Source organism: Rattus rattus, chromosome 1 (assembly GCF_011064425.1).
Source record: "Rattus rattus isolate New Zealand chromosome 1, Rrattus_CSIRO_v1, whole genome shotgun sequence".
NCBI lineage: Eukaryota > Metazoa > Chordata > Mammalia > Rodentia > Muridae > Rattus > Rattus rattus.
This window is the reverse complement of record NC_046154.1, coordinates 132,162,604-132,171,901: the sequence shown is the minus strand read 5'-3', so window position 1 is coordinate 132,171,901 and position 9,298 is coordinate 132,162,604. Positions and strand designations below refer to the sequence as shown.

At 49.8% G+C, this 9,298-nt stretch overlaps 1 protein-coding gene across 1 annotated transcript in view; it reads right to left on the bottom strand.

The window, feature by feature from the left end:
- Positions 1 to 5,247: 5,247 nt before the first annotated feature.
- Positions 5,248 to 9,298, bottom strand: part of LOC116902888 (CD99 antigen-like protein 2) — a gene marked incomplete at its 5' end in the record, with an annotated part of 16,847 nt that continues 12,796 nt past the window's right edge. The window contains 4 exons of the mRNA XM_032905246.1: positions 5,248 to 5,768; positions 6,556 to 6,651; positions 6,918 to 7,037; positions 7,681 to 7,722. Coding sequence (XP_032761137.1) covers positions 5,689 to 5,768; positions 6,556 to 6,651; positions 6,918 to 7,037; positions 7,681 to 7,722 — 338 coding nt within the window. The remainder of the gene's footprint in view (positions 5,769 to 6,555; positions 6,652 to 6,917; positions 7,038 to 7,680; positions 7,723 to 9,298) is intronic.

Below are 9,298 nucleotides of genomic sequence, written 5' to 3'. Positions count from 1 at the left end.
ATCCTTTACATTAAACATAGAAACACAAGTTAAACCAAAACCAAGAACGTTTGTCAACTGTGTCATACTCTCAATTTATTTTTCCTTTTTCCTAGTTTGGCTTTTTCAGTTTTGCTATACATACATACATACATTCAAACATACATATATACATACATACATACATACATACATTAGTTAAGTTAATACTGTCTCTGAGGTTTCAGGCAAACCAGAGTTGAGGAAATTGCTTTTCTGCTGAACTGGAAGAGGGAGCTCCTCCTGTCTTTGGAAGAGATTGCCGGCTGCAGACCTTAAGACCGGTTCAGCATCTGAGTGTCAGGATGCTCAAGGACTCAAAAACTCTATCTTATCCCCACCTCTTGATTTAGAAATGCTGAAAGCTCTTGCTGTGATCTCTAGCTAGAACCTTCTCTCCCAGTGTAGGGGCAGCCCATGCTCCACTTTCTCTTTGGACCACACATAGTGTTGCTAACCTTTCAGTCTGCACTTCCTAGCTATTGCTAGAGAAACAGCAGCTGGAGAGAACTAGAAACAGTGGGAAACTTTTATCCTGCTTTTCCTTTAAAAGAAGTTGAAACTGAATAAACTGTGCACTGGCTGACTGGGCTGTGTACGCCAGCTGTGTACCCCCTGTGTCCAGGCTAATGCGACCTTGGGACCTCACTGTAGCAGATTGTAGCGGTGAATTAATTAAACAGCTTTGGCTCCTTAGTGCAGTCACGGCACCTGCCCAAGAGTTCTCTGATTTTGAGAATGAAACACACACACAGAGACACGCGCGTGCGCGCGCGCGCGCACACACACACACACACACACACACACACACACACACACACACACACACACTCAATGTCTGGACATTTCTAATCCTCCTGACAGCTATCATACACTTCCCTTCTACCCAGAATCCCAGGTTTAACACCTTTTAAATCTATGTTTTATCTTTGCGGCCCTGTTACCTTCTGGGAAACACCCCAATCCCCCAATCGGGTTCTATTCCCTTCCACCTACATTGTAGGCTGCTGTCTCTCCTGTAGCTCTTAACTCTGATCCTTCTAACTCTGGATCATGGTGACTCTCTTCATCCTCACCTCTCTTCCAATCCCTTGCCCTTTCTGTCCTTCTGCTCAGCCATTGGCTATGGCAACTCGGAGTCCTCAGGGACCCTCAGGTCTGGAAGGGCAGCTTTTTGGGAGCCAAAATAAGACAGTTCCCAACACCAGATATTGATACTTTACACATACATTCTTGATATTGAATAAAGCAACTATCTTTAAGAATATAGGAATTTGATCCTCAGTACCAGGGAGGGTAAGCATAAAGAAGAAAGTGGCAGACATTTTGCCTATGGACTCTGTTCATATGTTTCTGGCTTTCTGGCTAGAAGTTAGTCACATGCAAATTCTTAGTTTGAGAGGCACCTAGGAAATATAATTCATAATTGCCAACTCTGTACTCTATTGAAGATGTAGGAAATGTGAAGGGAAGCTAGAAAATAATAGTATAGACTCTCTCAAAATTCTCTTAGGCCTGTGGGTTTGTACTCCAGACACCGGGGAGGCCTGCTCTAACCAGAGACACCCGAGGCCCACCCTAAACACAGATGGTACTACCTGACTCCCAGGAGACCGCTGTCACCCAGCTCACAGAGCTCTACATTCCTCCAGTGAGGCGGGATCCAGTCAGAGACACACATGACAGTTAACACCAGAGATAAACAGTAGGGGAGAGGCAAACTCAAGGTCATAAATAACAGAACACAATGCAAAATCTGCTGCTCACTCAGAGGACCTATAGGCTGCTTAACCATCATCTGTAACAGGATATCTGGTGCCCTCCGCTGGCCCCTGAGGGAACTGCATGCAGAGGGAACACAGACAAAAGTCAGCCAAAGAACAATTCACCAAAATAAAAATGAATACATTTTTCTTTCAAAAAAGCATACAAATGTATGGTCAAGGCAAACAACACCCAAGAAAACACAAGAAATTAAATATTTCATAACAACCCCAGAGTGCAAAGAAACAGCATAAAAACAATCTCTTAAACCTATAATAATTCTATATGTATTTCTTGAAATAGCAGTTGGAGTAAGCAACCAGGCTGTAATGCTCTTATAAGTTCCATAGCCTCATCAACCCTTCGTAACAATCTCCACCTATTTGATTTTTCCTTAATTACAAATATGTGTGAGTTAGAATCCTGCGTCTCTCTGTGATCGAACTGTAAACTGTAGTGTAACACTGGCAATCATTAACCACAATCTTTAAGTTTCCCTTGTAACACCTGAGCACAACCATAACTTTGGAAAGCAAAACTCACCCTCCAACAAACAATCTATTCTCCAAAATCCAGTCTCTCCAAAACTCCAAGTCCATTCCTCCTGCCATAAAGTATGACGGCCAAGTCTTGCATATGAACAAACGATGGTGCAGGCTCTAATACCTCACCAAAGTGACATTGCCCTAAATTCTTTCATAAGTCTGGTTTCCATGATAAGAGTTATATCAAAATATTATCCCAATCTAGACCTGTTTCCCTGCGTTGGCTCATGCCACGTGTTGTCTAGAATGACTCCAGTTTTAAGCCAACTTTCTGTTACCAATGTTACAAATTTTTAACCATACCCAATAACTTAAAAGCCAATAACCTATAGCCAATATATGTAGAGTGTATTATACATTAAAACCAAACAGAAAAAAATGAAGTGACTACACATATCTTTAGTATTTCGATCAAACACCATTTTTACTTTTTTTAGCTGTCATTTTAAAAGAAGCACCTTGTTACCTGTTGAATCCAGTAATCACAGTCAAAGATTTCTCTAAGAGAAACAGCCATCAGCTCCCTTACCATAGAAGCTTTGAAGCTGCTGGCACCTTTAAGGCCAGCTAGTGTAGACATTTAGCCAGCCCCCTGGGGAGCTTCCCCAGTGGACAGACCTAGGCTCCTAGCTACATTCCTCCATTGAGGCTGGATCCAGTCAGAGACACGCAGGATAGTTAACACCAGAGATAACCAGTTATCTATGATGCAGGGATCCAAAGGTCAATTGAAACTGCTTTTTATTTATTTGTTCCTTTCTTGAAAGGACTTAAAACTAAATCAAGGGGGGAATCAACCAGCATTTAAAGTTTCAACCATTTTTTTCTTTTAAACATGAAACACAAAGTATTCAAGCAACTAGAAGCAAAACCCAGCCATAAACTGACAAACATGGACAGCTTGGTGCACCAAGGACAGACAATAGACATAGAGGGAAGGAGCTAGATGGTGTCCCACCAAAAGTTCCCAGATATCGTACTTAAAGGACCCAGAGCCAGAAATAAGCACTTCTCCAAAAGGAGAAAGCAAGGAGGCAAGAGGTTTCCCACCTCCTTCTGTCCCCAGGAGAGCTCCAAAAAAGCTTAAGCTCATTTTCCTTCTTTCACCAAAGCATCTGTGGAGAGTCCAGAAGGACTGTTTTTCTCAAACTCATTTTCTCTCTTGTCTAGGGTGTAAACTGTCTCTAATCAGGGTCCAAAGACTAAAAGCATCTATGGGAATTGACTTCACTTCTCTAGATTTTAGCATAACTCTAAAAGAACACATATACAAAAACATTTTATCATTATTACTTTGTCCCCTTTTGCAAGGTTTACTCACCAGTAGCCCAAATCTTTATTTTTCTTTGCACGTGCTTTCAATTCCTGCGGTCCTTCTGAATTCTGCTTACTGGGGCCTTTCCTGGCTCATTTTCTCCATCTCCCTGTCCAATGTTACCTCCTCTTCTGCATCAGACTCATAGCAAGTTGAATCAGAATCACTGCTGTCCCTACAATTGACTCTTAGTATGTTCATCCTGTGCAGTTCCAAATGTCCTTTCAATTTCCATATGTACTTTGACCCTCGCATTTTCACTAAGTAAAGCATCCTTCACTATCCTCCATAAGGAAAAGGTAGCAATTGGAATGCTCTCTGATCCCCCATCCTGGAGGGCCTTCTGTAAATCCCATTTAACCTGTTTCCAATCCGGAATACTCAAACTGCCATTAGCTATAAACCAAGGACTGACTAGTTCTATAGTTTTAACAAACTCTTGGGCTATCTTTACCTTAATACCAGTACCTTGTTGTTTGAGTAAACTTACAAGCTGATCTATGACCAATAACGAGGAACTTGTAGTTCCCATCGCTAAGACAAAACCTTTGTAGCACTACTTACTTCTAGATTTTCCAGTGGTCACCGCTTGTCCCCAATACATTCCGCTTCCTTGCCGGCCGGCCTTTTAGAACGATCCCGTCAGGTTGTCCTCTCTTTCCCGATCTCCATGGGATCTCCAAATGAGGACGCCTGTGCTGCCAGTGTGTGAATATTGGGCATAGGTCTGCAGGATTGAAAGAAAACACGTACACGGGTCACCCGTTTTCAGAGAGTGCCTCCAAGGCTTTACTGAGATCTCCTTATATACCCGAGGCAAAAGCCATGGAAAAACAACAAGGCAGGTGAAAACCCCCAATCAGGAAAACAGGAAAAGTCTGTATGGTGGACAGTCCCGGGCCCAATCAGGGGCATAAACAACTTCTTAACAACAACAAGCTGGAAGGCTCGGTGGGGGAAAGGGTGCCATGGAAAGTCCCGCCTCAAATCAGGGGCCAAGAGCAGCTGCCAAGGGTGTAAACAACTTCTTGCTATAGCAGGCTAAAAGGCTCAGCGAGGGGGGAGGGAAACACCCCAAGGTAGGGCCCAACAAATCCTAGGAGCTGAGATGACCACCGACAACCATGGCTTCCATGGCCGGGTTCCTGAGCCACCAGAAAACAGCATAGCGGCAGGATGGCTCATTGGTCAGGTTCCTGCTGCAGCTCAGCAGAGGCGATGTGCAGCCTGTGGGATACACGGAGCCAATCACGTTGTCCACTGTGGGCCTCGCCTCCCAAGCGGGCCGCTCCACTCTCACAAATGATTTTCTGACGTGGCAAACCATTGGGCCACATGGCATAGAAATGCCCTGAGCTCCCGCCTGCAAGGTTCACTGTGGGACTCCCGGGGGCCGAAGAACAATGCACGGCGCAGCCCAAGGAGGAGTGGTGTCAGCTGTCGTCCTGGCGTGCACACACACACACACACACACACACACACACACACACACACGTAACACACGTGTAACAAACACACATGTAACACACACCCGCAGACACAAGCATGTGTGTGTGTTGTGTGTGCGCGTGCCTGTGTGTGCATATGTGTGGTTTTGTGTGTGTGTGCATATGTGTGCATATGTGTGCGTGTGTGTTACATGTGTGTGTGTGAGCATGTGTTGCAGCTGTCTGATTTGTCTCAAGTGGGCTCTGAATGCACCAGGTGCCGGCTGGGTGCACTCTTCACAGCACTCAGTGGTCAGCGCAAAACCACAAATGTGCGCACAGTACTTGTCGAACCGGGGTCGCAGATCTCGGCACCGAGTCTCTCACGAGTCCGCGTTGCACAGTGGTCAGCGCGGTCCGCACGGAAGGGCACAGAAATCGCAACTCACGCACACCCAAGGCTGGCAGGGAAAATGCGGTGTGGGGAGAAGCCAGGGGCGGGGAAGGAACCCAGGGAAAGGATGGGCCGACGACATCCGGGTGCCAAGCGCTGACCACCAAGCAGGGCCTCAGATCTGGGGTGGTTCCGGTGTCGGGGAGCTGACCACTGACCAGGGTCTCAGATCCGGGGCGGCTCGGGTGCCGGGGGCTCGGGTGCCGGGGGCTCTGCAGGCTGTGTGTGTTGTGTCGAGTCCGTCACTAGGGAGAGAAGACACAGGTGAGGAGGGTTTCACCTCTGCCCTTCCCAAGTCCCTGTCAGAGGTTTAGACTTAGGCTGCGCGGGCATCCCAGGCCCACTGCCCCTTACTGCCCCCGTGGGGACAGAGCTCAGGGCGAGCCAAGGGAAACAGAGGTGGAAGTCCGGCCGGCTGCTCAGAAAGCTGTGCCTCGATTTCTCCATCTGCAGAATGGGCTCACTTACGCTGAGACTAGCGGATGGCGGGATCTGACGCCTTCACAGGGGTACTCATCCTTCCAGTGGTGGCCCCATGCGATGACGACAGCTTCCGGGACCCCCCCCCCCGCCTCCTGCACTCCACCCCTGGAAGTGCTCAGGGACCCCAGGGGTGGTTAACAGAAAGTCTGGCTTTCTCTCTTTAGCCATTTTCCCACCGAGAAGCTTAGAGACAGATGTGGAGCCACAGCTGTAAGCCCAGCCCTCAGGAGGAGGAAGCAGAGCATCGGAAGTTCAAAGCCACTTCCGGCTACAGGCGTGAGTTCGAGGCCAGGTCCAGACTCAGATGTACAGCTAAGGACAAACAACAAACGGACGGGACCGCAGTGCAGGTTCGGAAGCAAAACCCGCCCCAGCCGGGAATGGGAGCGCCCAGGACGCATGTGGTTCGACAGCCAAGAGGTGGGGTGGCCCATGATGCGCACACAGGGGCTGCGTCATTTGCGTACATAGTGGCCGAATCATTTGCATATATAGGGGCCGTGTCATTTGAGTATACAGGAGCTGAGGACTGGACAGAAAAGCCCTCACCTGGGGGCGCCTCGCACATCGAGGCTTCCACCCGGGGCTCCTCGCACACCACGGCTTCCAGGTTCTCCCCCTTCACGTAGGCTTCCTCCAGGCCGCCTGCGAATGGCAAAACAAAGGAGGCCGTGTGAAACAGGAGCCCTTGCGACTGAGCGCTGCCCACTGAGCCCTCCGTGCAGGGACATGGACAGGGGATCCGATGATTGGGCTCTGTGCTGTCCGTGGCACCACGCGAGTCCGGGGAGGGAGAGAGGGAGGCAAGCCTGAGGGAGCGAGTGACGGACGTGGCATGTTAGGAAGGGCGGGTGGATGGGCAGGGAAGCCTAGTGGTTTCTGCAGACCATAGGCACCACTGCTGTACTCACGCAGGACGCTGAAGCAGAACTTCCGGTGCTGGTAGGAGAGGTAGCCCGACAACGCTCCGAAAAGGGCCACGGCCAGGGTGCTGACCAGGCCCGCTATGGTGCCGGGGCCTGTCACTGCGCCTGCGCACGGAAGAAGGGGCGGAGCTGAGCACGTGACGCTGCAGCCTCCGGGACTCAGCTGCTCCGAGGTCCCCAGGTCACAGTGGCTCGGAGGTCTGTGACCTTCACGTCTATGTGGCGGACGCTCAGACCGTCCTAACCACGTGGGTCGCCTACCCTGGGGCGGGGGTCTTCATGTTGTCTGCACTGCACAGCTGAATTTCTCTGGTGGTTTGGATGCGAGCCCCGCCCCCCAAAGCCCTGGCATTGACTACTGCAGCGTATGTGGCAGGATGGAGCAGTGGGCAGCGTCTCAGAAGGAACTGAATTCCAACAAGGGACCCAGGATTGCAGTGCAATGGATGCCAGGGATGGTTCTGTGCCCAGTGCTTACGCCTAGGGATCCCGAGGTGAGCGGCCTTTGCGGCTTAGGTGTCCACCCCCCTTCACAGTTGCAAAGGGCAGCAGGGTCAAGGGTCAAGAAACCATGCCCTGTAGCCTGCAGGATCAAGAGCAACCCAGGTTTTATCTCCTTTTAAATCGTGCAGATGGCGACGGGAATTAACACTCAGGGCCGGCGGAGAGGCGCAGCCCTGAGGCCAGAGTGGGGCCAGCGTCGTTTTCCTTGTGATCCCAACAGAAACTTTGGGCCGAGGATACCCACCGGATCCAGGGTCATCGTGGCTGCCATAACCACCACCGCCACCTGGAGGAAGGACAAGAGCACTTAGTGTGTGCTCTGACCCCTGTGACCCCTATGACCCCTATGACCCCGTGACCCCGTGAGATGGTGACTTCTGTACACTGAGCCCTTGTCACACACAGTGTTCTCGAGGCCCTGGCTTCAAGTCGAGTTCTTCCCTATGCACTGGGGGCAGCTGCACTGAGCAGCCCTGCCTCACAAGGGCGGGAGCCAGGGTTCTCATCCGAGAGATGAGCAAGAGGAGGTTCAATGGCACCGCAAATCTTCTCCACATCTATGCCAAACATGAGTCGGAGCACAGACAAACGCAAACACGTGAGACCACATCTGACATTTTCACACTTAACAAGTTCTTAAATGTCAGAGAGACGCAAAACAGGGGAATGCGGACAGAGGTCGGGGAGCACATCAGCCCTGCTTATAAGGGTCACAGGACAGAGGTCGTCGTGACAGAACGTTTCGTCTGCTTATGGTGATACACTATCACCACATGGCAAACTGTAGGACTAACACACACAGACACACTGACACACATATGCACACACATGCACAGACATACACATGCACACACAACACACACACATACAGACACACACACATGCACACACAGACACATGCACACAATGCACAGACACACACATGCACAGACACACTCATACACACACATGTACACACACATGCACACATAGACACACACACATGCACAGACACACACACACACGTACACACAGACACACAGAGACATATACACACACATGCAGACACACACATGCACACACAGACATACACATGCACAAACACATAGACACACAGATACACACACATGCACACACAGACACACATACACACAGATGTGCACACGCACACACACACACACACACACACACACACACACACACACACACGAGTGCTACTCAGCTTTAATTCTCTTACCCATCTGTACTGTATGACAAATAGGAACCTGAATTAAACTGAGCTACATGGCTCTAGCATTGCAATGGCCCAGATCAAAGTCGCAGCCTTCATCCCTCTTTGGCTATTGAGCTCCACTCATTTTCTCTCCCTATGGTTGAACCCAGCCCTTTAATGGTTTGTATGTGCTCAGTCCAGGGAGTGGCACCATTAGTGGGTGTGGCCCTGCTGGAGTGGGTGTGGTTGTGGCCCTGCTGGAGAGGGTGTGGCCCTGCTGGAGTGGGTGTGGTTGTGGCCCTGCTGGAGTGGGCGTGGCCCTGTGGGTGTGGGTTGTAAGTCTCTCAGTGCTCTGCCTCCTTCAGATGAGGATGGAGAACTCTCACCTCCTCCTGCACCATCCTGCCTGGACGCTGCCCTGCTCCTGCCATGATGATGACGGACTGAACTTCTGACCCTGTAAGCCAGCCCCAGTCACATGTTGTCCCTGTGAGAGCTGCCTTGGTCACGCTGTCTGTCCACAGCAGTAAAACCCTAAGTAAGTCAGAAGTTGATACCAAGGCCTGGGTATTACTGATAGGCCTGACCATACTTTTATCTGGAAGAACGTGAATTTTGTGACTTTGGATTTGGAAAGCCACGAAATGGTTTGAGTGGGGCCCAATGAGCC